The sequence below is a fragment of the Nomascus leucogenys genome, chromosome 3 (assembly GCF_006542625.1).
Source record: "Nomascus leucogenys isolate Asia chromosome 3, Asia_NLE_v1, whole genome shotgun sequence".
Lineage (NCBI taxonomy): Eukaryota > Metazoa > Chordata > Mammalia > Primates > Hylobatidae > Nomascus > Nomascus leucogenys.
In genome coordinates, this window is record NC_044383.1 from 29,485,821 (window position 1) to 29,505,446 (window position 19,626).

Consider the following 19,626-nt stretch of genomic DNA (forward strand, 5'->3'; position numbering starts at 1 on the left):
AATATGAACATTTAATGTTATTTCTCTATAAGCTTTAGGTATAATTGAGTCCTAAAAAAAAATTCCCTATAAGCTTTATTTTATCTGTATTCTACAAATTTTAATATTTTGTGTTTTAATTTTCTTTTAAATATTTTCTAATTTCTGTTGTGACTTCCTATTTGATTCATGAGTTATTTAAAAGCATGTTATTTAATTTCTAAATATTTGGGGATTTTGTGCTATTTGGGAATTAGGTGATAATGCTACTGTACATTTTATTTTTACAAATGCTATAAACACAAAACATATTGGTATTATTTTTGCTTTAGATAATTATCTTTTAGAATAATAAAAATGTGAAAAGAGGTGTTTTCTATTTACCTTAATTTTCACTATTTCAAAAGATCTTTATTTCATTGTGTAGATCCAAATTTCCATCTTGTATCATTTACCTTCTGCTTAAAGAACTTCCTTTAACTTAATTGAAGTACAAGCCTGCTGGTAATGAATTCTCTCCATTTTTCTTTATCTGAAAAAGTTTTTAATCACCTTCATTGTTGAAAGATACTTTGCTAGATTCACTGGATTGCCAGGTTCGTTCATTTGTTCTCTCTCTCTCTCTCTTTTCATTTTAAAGATGTTCATTTTCTTCTGAACATCTAGATAGTTTCTGACAAGGTTTCTGGTATATTTTTTATCTTTGTTCATCTGAATTTAATGTGTCTGGCTTTGAGATTTTTTATCTTTGTTTTTCAGCAGTTTGAACACAATGTGTCTAGGTGGGGATAGGGGGTGGTATGCACATGTGTGCATGAGATTCTTGAGGTTCTCTGAGCTTCCTCAATCTGTGATTTGATATTTGTCATTATCTTTGGAAAATTCTCATTGATTATCTCTGAATATTTCTTCTGCCCTGTTCGCTCTCTCTTTTTCTACTGGGATTCCAATTACACACGTGTCAGATTGTCTGATACTGTTCCACATCTCTTAGATATTCCATACTCATTGTATTTCACTCTTTGTTCTCTTTATGTTTCAGTTTGGGTAATTTCTATTGCCCTATATTCAAGTTCATTCATTCTTTCTTATGCTGTGTCTAGTCTGATAATGAGCCCATCAAAGGCAAAATATCTGTTACCATATTATTGTAGATAGATAGATAGATAGATAGATAGATAGATAGATAGATAGATAGACTTACATTTAGTATTTCTGTTTAACTTATAGTTTCCATCCCTCTGCTGAAATTCCCCATTTGTTCATGCATGTTGTCTATCCTTTCCAAAAATTTTTGTTTTAGAAAAGTTGTAAAGATAGTACAGAGAATTCTCATATACCCCTTATCCAGTTTCTTATATTTTTATTATTTTCCATCAGTATGGTACATTTGTCACAACTATTGAACTAATATTGACACATTATTATTAACTAAAGTACAAACTTTATTCACTTTTCCTTAGTTTTTACTTAAGGTCATTTTTCTGTTCCAGGATCTCATCAGGATGCATTTTATTTAGTTGTCATGTCTTTCTTTCTTTTTTTTTTCTTTTTTTTTCTTTTTAGACTGAGCTTTGCTCTTGTTGCCCAGGCTGGTGTGCAATGGCACTATCTCAGGTCACTGCAACCTCTCCCTCCTGGGTTCAAGCGATTCTACTGCCTCAGCCTCCCGAGTAGCTGGGATTACAGGCATGCACCACCACACCTGGCTAATTTTGTATTTTTAGTAGAGGCGGGGTTTCTCCATGTTGGTCAGGCTGGTCTCGAACTCCCAACCTCAGGTGATCCGCCCACCTCGGCCTCCCAAAGTGTTGGGATTACAATCGTGAGCCACCGTGCCACCGGCCAGTTGTCATTTCTTTCTACATAGTGACAGTTTCTCAGTTTTGTCTTGTTTTTGATGACCTTGACAGTTTATTGTAGAGTAATAGTCAGTTATTTTGTAGAATGTGCCTCAACTGTGGTTTCTCTGATGTATTTATCACTATTCACCTGGAGTATGGAGAAAGAGAACACAGATGCCCTCTCAGCACATGATTTCAAGGATACATGCTATCAACATGTCATCACTGTTTATTGAATCTTGACCACCTGAATTGAGGTAGTGTTTTGTCAGGCTTCTTTACTATAAAGTTACTTTTTCTCCACTGTTCCATGCTATACTCTTTATAAGGAAATTAGTCATAATTATTTTAAATTTCCCATCTGATAGTTCTAACACCCGTCATCTCTGATCTAGGTGTGTTGATTGCTTTGTAACTTAGTTTTTTAGAGATATTTTTATTGTGGTATAATACACATAACATAAAATGTACTATTTTAACCATTTAAAGTGTGCAAGTCAGTGGCAATTAATACATCACAAAGTTGTGCAGCTAGTACTGCTATCTAGTTCCAGAACATTTTTCTTTTGTTTTGTTTTTTGTTTTTTGAGACCGGGTCTGGCTCTGTCATCTGGGCTGGAGTGCCGGAGCATGATCTCAGCTCACTGCAATCTCCGCCTCCCAGACTGAAGCCATTCTCCCACCTCTGTAGCTGGAATTACAGACATGTGCCACCACACCTGGCTAATTTTTATATTTTTTTGGTAGAGATGGGGTTTCACCATGTTGCCCAGGCTGGTCTCAAACTCCGGGGCTCAAGCGATCCTCCTGCCTTAGCCTCCCAAAGTGCTGGAATTACAGGAGTGAGGCACCCAACCCGGCCTCAGAACATTTTTTATCATCCTAAAAGGAAACCCCACACTCATTAAACAATAATTCCCCATTCACCTCTTCCCTTAGCCCCTGGACACCACTAATCTGCATTGTCTCTATGGATTTGCCTATTCTTAGTATTTTGTATGAATGGAATCATACAATAGGTGGCCTTTGTTTTCTGGCTTCTTTCACTTAGCATGTTTTTAAGATTTAACCATGTTGTAGCATGTATCAGTCTTCATTCTTCTTTTATGACCAAATCATATTTCATTTTATGGATATACATTTTGTTTATCCATTCATCAGCTGGTGAATATTTGGGCTATTTCCACCTTTTGGCTATTGTGGTGCCTATAACTGTTCAGGCACAAGTTTTTGAAAACCTGTTTTCAGTTCTCTGGGGATATATACCTAGAAGTGGAATTGCTAGATCGTATGGTCATTATATGTTTAACTGATTGAGGCACTGCAAACTGTTTTCCATAGTAGCTGCACCATTTCATATTCCCACCAGCAAAGTATGTGGGTTTCACTTTCTCTACGTCCCTATCAAAACTTGTTATTTTCTCTCTTTTTTGTTGTTTGCTTGCTTGCTTTTTAATTACAGCCATCTTAGTGGGTTTATTCTTGATGTAAATTTATCTAATGACTAATGACATTGAGCATCTTTTCATATGCTTGTTGACCATTTGTATATCTTTGGACAAATGACTACTGAAGTCTTTTGCCCATTTTCAAATTGGGTTTTGTTGTTGAGTTATAAGAGTTTTTTATATGTTCTGGATATTAAACCCTTACATAATTTGCAAATATTTTATCCCCTTCTATGGATTGTCTTATGTTTTTGGTGTTAAATCTAAGAATCAGGCCATGTGCGGTGGCTCATGCCTGTAATCCCAGCACTTTGGGAGGCTGAGGCAGGCAGATCACCTGAGGTCAGGAGTTTAAGACCAGCCTGGCCAAGATGTGAAACCCCATCTCTACTAAAAATACAAAAATTAGCTGGGCATGGTGGCAGGCACCTGTAATCCCAGCTACTCAGGAGGCTGAGGCAGGAGAATTGCTTGAACCTGGGAGGCGGAGGTTGCAGTGAGGCGAGATGGCGCCACTGCACTCCAGCCTGGGTGACAGAGTAAGACTCTGTCTCAAAAAATAAAATAAAATAAAATAAGTAAATATCTAAGAATCAAATCTGAAGTCATGAAGATTTATCCCTGTTTTCTTTTTTCTTTTCTTTTTTTTCTTTTTTTTTTTTTTTTTTTTGGAAATGGAGAAATGGAGTCTCGCTCTATCTGCCAGGCTGGAGTGCAGTGGTATGACCTTGGCTCACTGCAACCTCCACATCCCGGGTTCAAGCGATTCTCCTGCCTCAGCCTCCTGAGTAGCTAGGATTTACAGGCGCCCACCACCATGCCCAGCTAATTTTTGTATTTTTAGTAGAGACAGGGTTTCACCTTGTTGGCCAGGCTGGTCTCAAACTCCTGACCTCAGGTGATCTGCCTGCCTCAGCCTCCCAAAGTGCTGGGATTATAGGCGTGAGCCACTGTGCCTGGCCTCAGTCCCTGTTTTCTTCTTTGAAGCAGGGAAGTGTTAGCCATCCAACTTTTTGTTTTCAATATTGTTTTGGCTATTCATGATCCTTTGCAGCTTCATATGAATTTGAGGATCAGGTTTTTCCATCTGAAGAAAAAAAGCCATTGAAATTTTGGCAGTGATTGCATTAAATCTATAGATTCCTTTGAGGAGTACTGTCTTAAGTCTTTTGATCCAAGAACATGGGATGACTTTCCATTTATTTAATCTTTATATTCTTTCAGCAATATTTTGTAGGTTTCTTTGTACACACACTTTTTAGATAAACTTTATTTCTAGGTTTTTTCTTTCTGGTATTATTGTAAATGGAATTGATTTATTAATTCTTTTCCAGATTTTTCAGTGGTGATGTATAAAAATACAACTGATTTTTGCATGTTGATCTTATACTCTGCAACTTTGCCAAATTTATGTATTATCTCTAGTAGGGTTTTTGTGGATTCCCATATGACTTTCTCTATATATATAGACTCATTAATCTGTGAATATAAATTGTTTTACATCTTTTCAGTTTGGGTGCCTTTTATTTCTTCTTCTTGCCTAATTGCCATGGCTAGAATTTTTATTACAGTGTTGAATCAAAGTGACAAAAAGTGGGACATCCTTGTCTTGTTCCTGATCTTAGTTGGAAAGCTTTCAGTCTTTTATCATTGAGTATGAAGTTATGATGGGTTTTCTGTAAATTCCCATTATCATGTTGAGGAAGTTCCCTTTTATTCCAAGTCTGTTGCATATTTTTTTTATCATTAAAGTGTGCTGGATTTTGTCAATTTTTTTTTCTACATCAATTGACATGATCATGTGAGTTTTTAAATTTGTTCTGTTAATGAGGTATATTACATTGTTTGATTATGCAGACTGCTCTTGCAATCCTAGGATAAATGACACTTGGTCATAGTTATAATCCTTTCAATGTGCTGCTGGAATCAGTTTGCTAGTATTTTATTGAACATTTTTCTTTTTGTGTATGTATTCATAAGGGATATTGGTCTGTAATTTTCTTGTGATGTCTTTCTCTGGCTTTGGTATCAAGGTACTGCTGGCCTCATATAATATATTAGAAAGTGTTCCCTCCTCTCCTATTTTTTGGAAGCATTTGAGTAGTATTGGTGTAATTTTTCTTTAAATGTTTGATAGAATTCATCAGTGAAGCCTTCTTGTCCTGGGCTTTTCTTTTTTGGGAGGTTTTTGATAACTGATTCAATTATTTACTTGTTTTAGGTCTATTAAAATTTTCTGTTACTTATCGAATTGGTTTTTATAATTTGTGTGTTTCTAGGAATTTTCTATTTCATCTATGTTATCTAATTTGTTGGCGTAGAATTTTCATAGTATTCTCTTATAATCCTTTTAATTTCTGTAATATTGGTAGTAATATTCTTGATTTCATTTCTTATTTTAGCAATTTGAGCCTTTGTTTTTTCTTAGTCAGTCTAGCTAAAGGTTTGTCAATTTTGTTGATTTTTTAAAAGAACCAACTTTTGGTTTCATCATTGACTATCGTTTTTCTATTTTCTTTCTTTCTTTTTTTGAGACAGGGTCTTGCTCTGTCACCCAGGCTGGAGTGCAGTGGCATGAACACGGCTCACTGCAGCCTCGACCTCCTGGGCTCAGAGATCCTCCTGCCTCAGCCTCCTGAGTAGCTGGGACCACAGGCGTGCACCACTATTCCAAGCTAATTTTTTGATTTTCCATAGAGTTGAGGTCTTCCTCTGTTGCCTAGGCTGGTCTCAAACTCCTGAGCTCAAGCATTCCTTCTGCCTCAACCTCCCAAGGTGGTGGGATTACAGGCATGAGACACCACACCCAGCATCAGGTGGGAGGACAATGAGTAGGGATACAAATGCATATAGGTTGGTAGATTGGGTGATGGCAAAAAAAAGTTCCTGCCTAATTGTTGACATATAAAGTAAATTGGCTCTGCTATTTAAATGTATCTTATAATCCCTTCTGTTTGGTGACTATCATGCTTTATAGTGATCAGATTTTGCCCAAGAAGCCATTTTTTAATGTCTGTTTCTTAAAAAGAAGATAGAATTATCTCTGTGATCCAAGTGTTTTCAAATATAGCATTCAGCCTCAAATATTCTATGTTCTTTTTTTTTTTTTTGAGACGGAGTCTTTCTCTGTCCCCCAGGCTGGAGTGCAGTGGCGCGATCTCGGCTCACTGCAAGCTCCGCCTCCCGGGTTCACGTCATTCTCCTGCCTCAGCCTCCCGAGTAACTGGGACTACAGGCGCCCGCCAACACGCCCGGCTAATTTTTTGTATTTTTAGTAAAGACGGGGTTTCACTGTGTTAGCCAGGATGGTCTCGATCTCCTGACCTCATGATCCGCCCGCCTCGGCCTCCCAAAGTGCTGGGATTACAGGCTTGAGCCACCGCGCCCGGCCTAAATATTCTATGTTCTATATGCAGAATCATATTATATGGATATCTAATGTACTTTTTTAAAGACTCAAGGACAAAAGAAAGTTGCTAGCATGATGGAAAGTAAAGACGTACACAAAAGAATACTTCAGATTGAGTGGGAACATAAGAAAATGGAGATGGAAAGGGAAGATCTAAACCAGAAGGCTTGGGATATTCAGATGCTATTTTTTTCAAGAGATCGTCAAAAGGTAAATTCTCCCTACCCCCCTACATAGTTTTAATTTTATTCATTAATGTATTCATTCATTTAACCAGTATTTAATAAGAAGCCTCTGTGATATCAAGCATATTTTAAGCCAGGAGTGTTTCAAAATATATCTGTGAGTTATTTTTCTTCCAGTAGTTTACATTTGCAGCCTCCAGTTCTTCATGACCCATTTAGTAGAATCATTCTACTCAGAGCTCACTAAGGATTTCCTGTCAAACCCAGTGATCCTTCAATTCTCTGTAGCATTTAACCATCTTAATTTCTCATTCCTTTGGCTTTCGTCACCCCAAATTAATTTTTCTTCCAACATGTCATACCACTCTGCCTCTTTTACTGGATTCTCTTTTGCCTCTAACACTTCAATATAGCTGTTCTTCAAGATTTTGCCCTTAGCTGTTTGTGTTTCTTTCCATACCTCTCCCTGGGTGATGTCCTCTGTTTTTCCAACTTCAACGATCACTTCTACAAACTAATCCAAGTTCTGTGGCTTCCAAGCCACGCCCCATTTCTATAGTTTTCACCTCCCAGCAGCTCTTCTTAGTTTGCCTTTTTTGTACATCCCAAATCTACTTTTCAAGGTCTAGTTTAAATACCACTTTCTCCTTCATAAAACCTTTCTTGATTTCCCAAGCCTGGAGAAATTCCATCTCATTACAAACCACCTTTGAATTAGCATGACACTCTACATGGCTTCTGGCAACCAATCCTATCTATGTGATCATTTTCCCATGAAGACTAGGACATGTTACCTATCTTTGTATCTCCCTCAGTGTCTTTAACTAGGACTTTGTTAATGTGGGATGCAAGTGGAACACTTAAATGTTTGGTGAGTTGAATAAATGAATGAATGAGAAAATAAAGTAGGCATTTGTAATAATTGGTGCTTTGATGTAATAATTAGTGTACATGAATGTATTGATGGCTAAATACAGGGAAATATTATGGCACAAAAGCCAAATCAATCTTTTTTTTTTTTTTTTTTGAGATGGGGTTTTGCTCTTTTTGCCCAGGTGGAGTGCAATGGTGTGATATCCGCTCACTGCAACCTCCACCTCCTGGGTTCAAGCAATTCTCCTGCCTCACCCTCCCGAGCAGCTGGGATTACAGGCATGTGCCACCATACCCGACTAATTTTTTGTATTTTTTGGTAGAGACAAGGTTTTACCATGTTAGTCAGGCTGGTCTTGAACTCCTGACCTCAGGTGATCCACCTGCCTCAGCCTCCCAAAATGCTGGGATTACAAGCGTACGCCACCACGCCTGGCCAAGCCGAATCAATGTTAACTTACATAGATATTTGTTATGAAAAACAGTAACTTTCAAAGCTAAAACAACCTTTATAAAGTTATCTATTGCCGGGCACGGTGGCTCACGCTTGTAATCCCAGCACTTTGGGAGGCCGGGGCGGGCGGATCACAAGGTCAGGAGATCGAGACCACGGTGAAACCCCGTCTCTACTAAAAATACAAAAAATTAGCCGGGCGTGGTGGTGGGCACCTGTAGTCCCAGCTACTCGGAGAGGCTGAGGCAGGAGAATGGCGTGAACCCGGGAGGCGGAGCTTGCAGTGAGCCGAGATTGCACCACTGCACTCCAGCCTGGGCGACAGAGCGAGACTCCATCTCAAAATAAATAAATAAATAAATAAAGTTATCTATTGAAAGAGAGAAAAATATCCTTACATTTTTTTTTTTAATCTCAAAGTACCTAAATGAACCAAACTATGAGGCTCTGATTAGTATTCAGATTGGAATAATGGAACAAACCATTGCTGTTTTAGATAAGGTAAGTCTCAAAGACATTGGTTATTATATCCTAACAGTTGTAAATCATTTGAGTAAAGTAATAGTGTTTCAAATCATGAATTTATCTAGACCCTAATAAAATCTTGGTTATTTACTAGTATTCATGAGGTAATTAAAAGTCCCTAAGTAGTCTTTGCAACCGTAACCAATGAAATAAAATTAAGCACTTCCTTTAATATTAGAATTAATCCCTGGGGACATATCTGAGTGTGAGTGGATTTTCTATTTCACATTAGGTTAGGATTGATGTAATAGGAGTGTTGATAGTCTTTCCTTGGCATTGGAAAGGTTTTATTTAATCATCACTGAATAAAAATGGTCAGTTTTTATCATGTAGCATATATTAGAGACAAAGCAATCTCAAGCTTTTAAAATATTCTCTCAGTTTAAGAATATACAAAATGTTTTTTTCTAAAATTTGTTATTAACATACCATTCTACCTTTCAACAAATAACTCGAGTGCCTACTATGCCAGGCACTACAGATATGGTGGTAAGATGTTATCTTAATGATGATAATGTATTTAAAATATAAGAATAATGTCTTTATAGGATAAATTACATTTTTCAAAATTAATTTTGTGGGGTGTCATGGGAACAAAAATTTCAGACCCACAAAAAGAATGTGGAAAACTGCAAGAAACTACTCAAAAAACTTGGAAAGTTCAGCAATCAAAAAGATATAGCAAATTATACCCTAAGCTGCAATCTACGAGAAGAGTTGGTAGCTGTCTCAGAGAGAAAAGACATCTGTAATGCAATGGGTAAGCATGCTTTTTTTTCTTTAACCAACTGTAGGTTTCTTTAAAAGTAATCAGTAATCCTAAAATGTATACAATAGTTAAAAAGCTATCAGCATTTCTTTAAAAATACATTGTTTAAAATAATTTCAACGTTTATTTTAGATTCAGGGAGTACATGTACAAGTTTGTTACTTGGGTATATTGTGTGATGCTGAGGTTTGGGGTATGGAATGATTCCGTCACACAGGTACTGAGCATAGTACCCAATAATTTTTCAGCCCTTCCTCCCTCCTTGCCTCCTCTCTCTAGTAGTCCCCAGTGTTTCTTTTCTTTTTCTTTTTTTTTTTTTTTTTTTTTTTTTTTTTGAGACAGGGTGTCCCTCTGTTGCCCAAGCTGGAGTGCAGTGGCATGATCTCGGCTCAATGCAACCTCCACCTCCTGGGCTCAAGTGATCCTCCCACCTCAGCCCCCTCAAGTGCCTGGAACCACAGGCAGGAACCACCATGCCCAGCTAATTTTTGTATTTTTTGTAGAGAGTGGGTTTTGCCATGTTGGCCAGGCTGGCCTTGAACTCCTGAGCTCAAGTGGTCCGCCCACCTCGGCTAACCAAAGTGCTGGGATTACAGATGTGAGCCACCACACCTGGCCTCCCAAGTGTTTCCTGTTACCAACTTTATGTCCATGAGTACCCACTGTTTAGCTCCCATTTATAAATGAGAACATGTGGTATTTGGTTTTCTGTTCCTGTGTTAATTTGCTTAGGATAATGGCCTCCAGCTACATCCATGTTGCTGCAAAGGACATTATTTCATTTTTTTTTTTTTATGGCTGTGTAGTGTCCCATGGTGTATATGTACCACATTTTCTTTATCCAGTCCACTGTTGATGGGACACCTAGGGTGACTCCATGTCTTTGCTTTTGTGATAGTGCTGCCATAAACATACAAGTGCATATGCCTTTTTGCTACCAGCATTTCTTCCACGTGTATGATTCTGAGTGCTGCTTCTGTATTTGAAAGTATTGATAAATAATCGAATTCCTTTCTTCTTCATTTTCGGGATAGGGTCTAAACTGACTTGTGAAAAGATTGTCAAAGAACGGTATGAAAACATGATGCAACAGCAGAAGTTAACAAATATTTCAAAACAACAAGCTGAACAGATTTCAATATTACAGACTGAAGTTGAAAGATTAAGGATGAAAACATTTCCTGCTCTTGTTCAAATGTAAAAACGCTGGCAGGAAAACACAAGGCCAAATCAATCATTTAAAAAATCATTTCATTTGGGTAAAATGATTTCCTTTTCTTTCTTACTGGGAAATTGAGTTAGCATGTCCTCTGAGTTGCATGTTTCAGATGAAAAATTGTTTAATTTTAGCCTTAATTGTATACAAATTTTTGTCCTGCATGAATGTGTAAAATACCATGAATTGCTGTTTTTATTCAAGAATAAACAAGACTTGAAGTCAGAAAGTATTCAAGATCTATTTTACTCATTTAATCTGAGTTGGATCAAAGATATTTTCATAGTTATGGTATAGAAAGTCTTAAAAAGAAATTCTTTGCCAAACTAGTATTTCTAATATTGTAAAACTGTCAGAAAAGTTATGAGATTATGGATTTTTATCTTTATGCTCTTCTGTTTCTCATTTTCTTCAGTAAGCATTTCTTTCATAATCAGAAAAAAATTACTAGAGTATTTAGATTATTCCCTGCTTCACCAATGAGAACAAAGCTAAATTGTTAGCTTTTTCCAAGCCTTGTATCATTTGTAAATTACAACATATTCTGGCCGGGTGCGGTGGCTCACGCCTGCAATCCCAGCACTTTGGGAGGCTGAGGCATGTGGATCATGAGGTCAGGAGATCGAGACCATCTTGGCTAACATGGTGAAACCCCATCTCTACTAAAAATAAAAAATAAAAATAAATTAGCCGGGCATGGTGGCAGGTGCCTGTAGTTCCAGCTACTGGGGAGGCTGAGGCAGGAGAATGGTGTGAACCCGGGAGGTAGAGGTTGCAGTGAGCCAAGACCGTGCCACTGCACTCCAGCCTGGGCAACAGAGCAAGACTCCATCTCAAAAAAAAATTACAACATATTTTAGAGACATCATCTACATTTCTTTTATGTTGTAATAAAAAATTCAATTTTGTGCTCTACCGAATAGGGTTTAACAAACAGAAAAATACTTTCTTAATTCCACGAAGTAGTTTATCACTTGTAGATGGTGATAATTATATAATGAGATGAATAACTGGCCAGAAAACTGCTTTGCCCTTCCATAACCTGCGGACTGCTGTCCACAGGGATCATGGACCACAATCTCCAAGTGATGTCACTGTCTCACTGTTCTGCAATTTATGAACTCAACATTAAGTTTAATCCTCAGTACCATATCCAATATACACTGATGTAGAGAAAGCAAGAGAGCTATTATAAAATCTTCTGTTTAGAAAAAAAAAAATCTTTAGAAGACGTAATTGATCACCCACATAGTGATCTGTGCTGGATGGGGATGGTAAGGGAAATGATAGGACCAACATTTTGATGATTCCCCTCCTTTGTACTAGACTGACTCATGAAGTAGTCAGTTTGGCTTATTCAGTAGGGAAGTGCCCATGGGTACCATTTCCTACATCTGGGGTCCTTCAAAATTATTCCTGAGATGAGAGTTGTGGGGACAGACCCTAGGGTAGGGGTACAAATACTTTATACTTGAGATGGTATTGCCAGTTCTCTGTCCTGTTGGTTTGAGTCAACCATAGATGTACTAAACTTGATTTTTTTTATAATCTTTTCTGGTGACACAAACTCCATTTTCACCTAAGTTAGCTGTCTGGAGACTCCATTTGCTAGTAGTCAGTGCCACAAATTTCACTAGATAATGCTCTGTGGATTCCCAGGTCTTCACAAAGCAAACAGCCAGCAGCATTTCTATTTCTTAGTCATCAACCTTTGTTGACTCTGGCAATGCTCCTTGCTTGACTGCCTTACTTTGAGGCATGGATGGAGTGGGGCTTAGTGGGCACCTCTTGCCATCAAACCATATTCCAGAAGCCCTTTCAACGGGAGATACCTTCTGGTTTGGGGGCTTTGGAAGGACATGTGGGTCATGCACACTAACTCCTCTCTTAATACTGTTCATGGTATTGACTCCTCTCAGCTTCTGCTGAACAGCAAATACATTCATATTTTATAGTCCTTTAAAATACCTGTATTATCAACTAGTGATATAATTAACTGGATCAGACACAGTATGGCTTTATGCATAGGAATTAAAATTATAGGATCTATTCCTGGGCTTCAAATCTTGGCTCTGCCATTTGAGTTTTAAATAACCACTTAATTTTGAAATAACTATCTTAAATTTCTTCTTCTTTAAAACTGGAACTAATATTCTAGTTTTTTAAAATTAAAAACAAGTGCTATGTTGCATTAGCTCTCATTTTTATAAGTAAAGCTGTCATAGTCAGTGGTTTTTAATAAATGCATCCCATTAAATTCAACAGAGCAGCTGCTGTGCTGTTGGAACCTCAACACCCAGTCATTGCCTTGGAAATCCCCATTACCATGCCCCTAAGCTTTCCCAGAACCAGAGTCTCACTGATGCTGTATTTCCCACAAGTGGATATATATGGGTGGCTCCAGGTGATGTGCCTGTCAGCAGTGGGCAGCTGCAGCCTCTGAGATCTGGAGAAGTACCATAATGACCTACCAAAATGCCAGCACCACCACAAGGGGCAACATTTCCCCTCCCACATTTAGGCCCCTGGTTGGCAGCAAGCAGTGGTAAGAGGCTGGCTGGTAAGTACTAGAACAGTAGAAGTCCACAGGGGTGCCCATCTAGGAATCCCAGTGCCAGAGGAGGCTCATATGAGGTCTGGGCCAGTCTCCTCTGACTCATAATGGCCAACAGCACAGGAATTTGTGTATGCGGGCAGGGTAAGAGTTTACTGGCATGGCACTAACAATTAGAATGGACACAAAAGCAGGGCCCTGGCGTCTCCTGCTGTGCCAAACATTCAACACTGGTTAGATTATGTGGAGGGACTGGACTGAAAGTGGGATGTACTTGAGGGGGGTTCAGAGGAGTGCTAAACTAGTAGGGAAGTGCTTTTGAAAAAGCTAAGTAAAGCTGTTTTAACACTTAAAAGGGCCCAAAAGCAGAAATCCAGAAAGCTCTTAAGAATGACTAGCAACTAAAACCAGGAAGCCACTGATCCATAAAATTCTCTCCTATCACCTCTGCCTTTCTCGGTAAGCACACTCACTGCCCTTAAGCATGTCAGCTCTGCTGCTTCCAGGTATATATACAATAGCTGCAGTCACAAAAAGACATGGGCTTTCTTTTCCTGAGCTAAATTCCAAATTTTCAGGGACTGGCCCAGTTTGGGTCCTATCTCCATATATGGCCAAAATGATAGGTATAACTGTATAACTTGGCAGCAGAAACCCAACCCTGTGGAGGTGGGTTCATAAATAGAATAGACAATCTAAATTTAACCCATTTCACAGATGAAGCTAGAAAGGCAAACAAATGCAAAGAACCTTATATGCCATGATAACTTCATGTGGGTGGGAGATAAGAAAATGTAGTTTTATAAGAAATAGATGGTTTAGCCGGGTGCAGTGGCTCACACCTGTAATCCCAGCACTTTGGGAGGCCGAGGTGGGCAGATCACCTGAGGTCGGGAGTTCAAGACCAGCCTAACCAACATGGAGAAACTCCATCTCTACTAAAAAATACAAAATTAGCCAGGGTGGTGGCTCATGCCTGTAACCTCAGCTACTCGGGAGGCTGAGGCAGTAGAATTGCTTGAACCCCAGAGGCGGAAGTTGCGGTGAGCCGAAATTGTGCCATTGCACTCCAGCCTGGGCAACAAGAGCGAAACTCTGCCTCAAAAAAAAAAAAAAAAAAAAAATAGATGGTTGTTTCACTAAATGATGAATATGAGAAACACATTTGAAGAGACAGGGAAGAATATGGTTTTGGACATATGAGTTTAATTACCTGCTAGATTGTCAGATGGAAATATGTGGTAAATGGATGGAAACGAGGTGCATAAACTTAGGACAGAGGCAGAAATTTTTAAACTTTAGGGTTTAGACATTCACCAGATTGGACAATTTTTAACATTTAAAATAAAACTTTTTGTCATAGAAAACAAAACAAATTTATTAAAACTAGTTTCCAGAACTGCCCAAATGACTTTTTAAACATGATTTAAATGTCATGTTTTCTTTGTCAAATCTATCCAAAATACTAATTTTCCTTTTAGAACTTAGTTTATAATTTAAAGTGCCCTTAATTTTATCATCAGGATACCTTCCTCTGAGCCCTAATAGTTTTGGGAGGCCTAGGCGGTGGATCACCTGAGGTCAGGAATTCGAGACCAGCCTGGCCAACGTGGTGAAACCCAGTCTCTACTAAAAATGCAAAAGTTAGCCGGGCACGGTGGCGGGCGCCTGTAATCTCAGCTACTCGGGAGGCTGAGGCAGGAGAATTGCTGGAACCCGAGAGGCGGAGGTTGCAGTGAGTCAAGATCGCACCATTCCCACTCCAGCCTGGTGACAAGAGCGAGACTCAGTCTCAAAAAAAAAAAAAAAAGTGCCTAAGTATCTTTTAATTAATTTGTCATTCTCAAAGATATTCTGGAGCAAAAATCAGGAATTAAACATCTATAAATTCTTCTTCACTTCTGTTATAGTGTAGCAATTTATCATCTAACCCATAGTGGTCTATCAATTGAGTAAGGCTTAGTTTCTTGTTCTCTTCAGACACAGCTGACTGCAACTCATAAAGCAACAGCTGGCTACAGCTTCTCCACTTCTTTATTAACAACTGTAACTGAGACAGATCATTCTGAAACAGAAAAAAATATATATGTATGTCAATAACTAGTCATGCTAGTTCAACTTAATTAAAGTTGTTAAATTAGTGGATGTGCAGGTTTAAAGGCTAACATACACAGGGATGAATGGGACTTCTATCTAGGAAAAAGTAGGATGATCATATGTAGAATGGTTACAATGTCACTCAACTTGAGTTCTATGGCTATTTTGTTGGCTTAAGCTCTGGGCCATCCTTATGATAAGGGAAAAATCAAATCATTAAATAGGGACAAAACTATGTCAAGAAGCAATAATACATGGAAAAATCTACTGTATTACAACTGTACTTTTTAAAAAATGTCACTATGCTTTCCACTAAATGTTGCTATGAACCTAAAACTGCTCTTTAAAATTACAATATTCAAGTTAAAAATATTTTTTTAGGCTGGGCACGGTGGCTCACACCTGTGATCCCAGCACCTTAGGAGGCCAAGGTGGGAGGATTGCTTGAGCCCAGGAGTTCAAGACTACACTGTGCAAAACAGCAAGACTCTATGTCTACAAAAAAATAATTTTAAAAAATTAGCCAGGTGTGATGGCACATGTCTGTAGTCCCAGCTACTAGGGAGGCTGAGCTGGGAGGATCACTTGAGCCCAGGAGTTCAAGGCTGCAATAAGCTATGACTGCACCACTGCCCTCCAGGCTGGGCAACAGAGACCATGTCTCTAAAAAAAGAATGTATAAATAAAATATATTTTTTCAACATTCAATACTCCTAAATTTTATTTTTTAAAAACCCTAAAATTTCAAGAGAACAAATGAGATACACTATCCCATCACTAATTCCACATAGTTCAGGGAAAATGAGCTATTGCATATATGTATGAATTTTCCAGGTAATAAAGGTTATTCTCCTTCCAAGTACCCAAGTTCTATTTAATTCAACCTTATATGGGTTGAAATCTAAAATATAATATATATATATATTTTTTTTCTCAAATAAAATGGCTGAATCACATTAATTATTTGGGGGAGACACAAGATCATTACTAAAAATACCTTTTATTGTACTCTACAGCCCATTTTTAGTTTTACTAATTCACTGTCAGCTTTCACTTCTGTTCCCTTTGTACTTGCATCTAACATTTAATACTTCTAATATTGCTGTGGGCTAGAAACTAGAGAGAAAAGTTTAACTGCATATTAAATAAGAGCTGAGATTCTTAAAAAGTTTTACCTGGTGTTTAAGGGCCTTTTCTACTCTAAATCTAGAGTTGAATTAAAGTTGTTGGAAGCCAGGTTTCTGAATATTTGGCTTATTGCTTATTATGGTAAAAAACAACAACAACAACAACAACAAAAACCTTATTTTCTGTTTTTGAAATTACTTTCCTGCAATTTATGTAAAAATAAAAATTATGCAATGGTCCTGAAATTCTTCTCACCTTTGATCTATACATTTTGACTAGTTTTAGCCTCCGAAGAAGGTCTTCTTTCTCCTGAACCTGCTTCACCAATTTGGCTTTTTCATCGTTTAATCTTTGTTTAGGAAGCTTCTCATTCACAAACTCATTTTGGAGAGCACTGCATGATCCAGAATCAAGTGACTGAGATTCACAGACACTGAGATTCTTCAAAGTATTTTTCAAATTTGTATTTTCTTCAAATTCACTGTCTATGTGTTTAAAACTTTCTTGAAATTCCAAACAGTTTTTCTCTGTGGAAGATGCTGGTTTCTCTGAAAAGGTCTGATCATTTTCTTCTCTCTCTACTTTAAGACGTTTCACCACATTGTAACAGGAATTAAATGAAAATCTTGTTTTCCTCAATCTTTCTCTAAGTGTTGCACTCATAGGCTATAAAGAGCACAAAACATTAAAAATGTGAATCAAGAAAAACATTCTTGATGTCAATAAATCACCAGAAGTAAAGGCCTTCCATTTCTATGCTAGACACCACTAGATGGCTTTCTGTCTCCACATCTAAAGAAGGCATCACAAAATGACTTTAATTTCTGGAAGCTCCATTTGTTTTATTTCCTTTTTACTTCAGCAAGATCAACACCTTTCTAAAAGTGTCGAGAGGTTTATCCCAGTAATCAAGGAACATTTGTTCAGTAACAAGTACATGCCTGATAGTACTCCAGGTGCTTCAGAATTACAGAGTAAGGAAAAGACAGACTCTGCCACTAAAGACCTTCATAATAATATTGCATAGATTCAAACTTTCTCCATTTGGAGTATGTAATAACCTAATCTGAAACTAACTGAATTGATTCAAGAGGAAAATATGGAAGGGGGGTGGTAGGTGTCATGTATGTCACCTTAGAAAAAAACAAAATTATTTAATAAAATATCTACTTATTTATGCTACACATTAACAACCTTCCGTAGAATTTAAACCACCATTGCCACAATACTTAGAAACACAGAATGGATCCACTGGAAGAACAAAGATTTTCATACTTGTTTTCGGGAACTATTTGTATAGGGAGATGATGGATTCGCAGAGGCCTGAGGAGTGCTAGGTAAAACCACAGCTGAGTCTGACGGACTTTCCATCTTGAAAGTGAAATCTTGGTTTTTCTCTAAAAAAGAAAAATTATAAAATAAGAATCAAATTAACCACACCTTTCTATAGTCGACTTTTATCAAATTATATATTTTATTGGTGTACAAAGCATCCACAAGTAAGCCAGATATTTCTTCTAATTTCACTTTGTAATTCACTCTTGCTCTTTTTGCAGTTTTCCAATTACCTTCCCACATAGGGACCACTAAGTTTTTCATGACACATCGACCAGCTAGTATCTCAGTCACCAGACTCTCCTTGTTTTCGTTTCATCCACCAAAATATATTCAAATTCTGCCTTGGAAAGAGGGAAGAATAACAGCTTTAGATAATCAGGAATTATTTATTATGACAGCTTCATAACTCAAGAAGATATAGCCGAAACCTTGACTCAAGAACAGTAAGACCTGAATGTCACCCATCCTGAACTCTACAAGCTGTACTAGAACCCGTTACCCCGCCGGCCCGAGGCGTAAGAAACACAGCGGAGATGCATTTACGCCCGTCTGTAGCCTTTTAGTTTAAGCAGCGAATAGGGACTGAAAAGGAGAGTGGACTGAAATTGCTTCCTCCGACAAAGGCATCAACTTTTGAGGGGCAAACCAGGGGCGGGAGTCGTCCCCTCCTTCCCCCCATTGCAGAAAGCCCACTAGTTCCCCGGAGACCCCAGGCATAAGGTGAGGTTGAGTTCCCCAGACCCGGAAAGGGAGCTCAACTCCACTCCACAGCCGACTCCCGGGGAAACCCACGTCTCAGGGATTCCCCCTGCCCCTCAGCAGAGTACCTCCCTCCGCCATTCCCAGCGAGAGCAAAAAAGCGCGCGCACCTGCGGCCGTAAATCGACGCTGTGGCAGGGGCGGGGCCGTGCGGGAGGCGGAAAAGACACGCAATTGGCCAGATTGACTGACGCGCGAGGCGCCGCTTCACTCAGCGACTCAGAGCGGCCGGACTGCGCGCGCGCCTCCGCCAGCGGGCGGTTGGGGCGGGGCTTGGCCCACACGATGGGCGGCCGAGACGCAAGATTGGCAGAATTAACCGGTGCGCGCGGCTCTCCCCGCCCAGCGCCCGAGAAAAGGGGGAGTGCGCGCGCGCGCGGCCGTGATTTGCAGCAGGTCTTCGGGGCGGGCGAGGCTGAGCTTCGGAATGTCAAACCAATCCTGAGGGGGGCGCGCTTCCGTTCGCGGCTTCTGTTGCCTTATTTTCAACCGCCTTCCCTTCAGGCTTCCTTGGTTTTGTGCGTCTGTGAAGTGCGCCTGAAAGTGACTCCCCCCACCCCCGCCAGCCCGCCGCCTCCATTCTCTGGCTCCAGTCAGTCTCGTCTCCCCGCTCGTCACAGAAAAGGCTTTACTCAGACCTGGCTCGGCCAGAAGCCGCACGGCTGGCTGCATGTTAGATTTACAGCTTGTAGACTCCCCAGAGGCGAGACCACAAAAGAACAGCGTTGGGTTCCAGCCTATTGAGAATGAAACATTTTAGAAATCTATCCGAGAGTCCTGGCACTTTAGCTGAGCTCATCGCTAGCTTTTTTGCTGCCGCAAACTCGGCGGTCCCGTCGCTAGGTTTTTTTTTTTTTGTTGTAAACAAAAAACCGTTTCTGTACCTCAGTATTCAGGCTCCTTAGCGTGACCTCAAATCTTTTACTCAAATCTGAGGGAAAATGTAGCCCAAGGAAATTTGTTGTGGCGCAACACAGGAAGCAGAACAATCACGATATGAGATTGTGTCGGTCCAAAATTCACGTTTGAGACCGATAGGGCCCTTGCC

The 19,626-nt window shown here is 39.1% G+C and overlaps 2 protein-coding genes across 2 annotated transcripts in view; one reads left to right on the top strand and one right to left on the bottom strand.

Moving 5' to 3' along the window:
* The window catches only part of CFAP43 (cilia and flagella associated protein 43), a 99,461-nt gene extending 88,527 nt beyond the window's left edge, over positions 1 to 10,934 (top strand). Inside the window, exons 35-38 of the mRNA XM_030807387.1 lie at positions 6,726 to 6,890; positions 8,613 to 8,693; positions 9,324 to 9,477; positions 10,521 to 10,934. Coding sequence (XP_030663247.1) covers positions 6,726 to 6,890; positions 8,613 to 8,693; positions 9,324 to 9,477; positions 10,521 to 10,687 — 567 coding nt within the window. The 3' untranslated portion in view covers positions 10,688 to 10,934. The remainder of the gene's footprint in view (positions 1 to 6,725; positions 6,891 to 8,612; positions 8,694 to 9,323; positions 9,478 to 10,520) is intronic.
* A 3,506-nt stretch (positions 10,935 to 14,440) lies between these two features.
* On the bottom strand, positions 14,441 to 18,656 carry SFR1 (SWI5 dependent homologous recombination repair protein 1). Its single transcript, XM_030802343.1, has 4 exons — positions 18,050 to 18,656; positions 17,757 to 17,878; positions 16,737 to 17,147; positions 14,441 to 15,321 (listed from the first exon to the last, which is right to left on the bottom strand). The coding sequence occupies exons 1-4, from the start codon at positions 18,078 to 18,080 to the stop codon at positions 15,130 to 15,132; spliced, it is 756 nt and encodes a 251-aa protein (XP_030658203.1). The 5' UTR covers positions 18,081 to 18,656; the 3' UTR covers positions 14,441 to 15,129.
* Between the last annotated feature and the right edge of the window lie 970 nt (positions 18,657 to 19,626).

Excerpts from the sequence above, each read along its gene's own strand:
- SFR1 (XM_030802343.1), bottom strand. The coding sequence starts at position 18,080 with ATGAAAAACTTAGTGGTCCCTATGTGGGAAG. Across the intron at positions 17,879-18,049 it reads AGTGGTCCCTATGTGGGAAG|AGAAAAACCAAGATTTCACT; the intron begins GTAATTGGAAAA and ends TTTCTTTTTTAG. Across the intron at positions 17,148-17,756 it reads CAAATAGTTCCCGAAAACAA|CCTATGAGTGCAACACTTAG; the intron begins GTATGAAAATCT and ends TGCTCTTTATAG.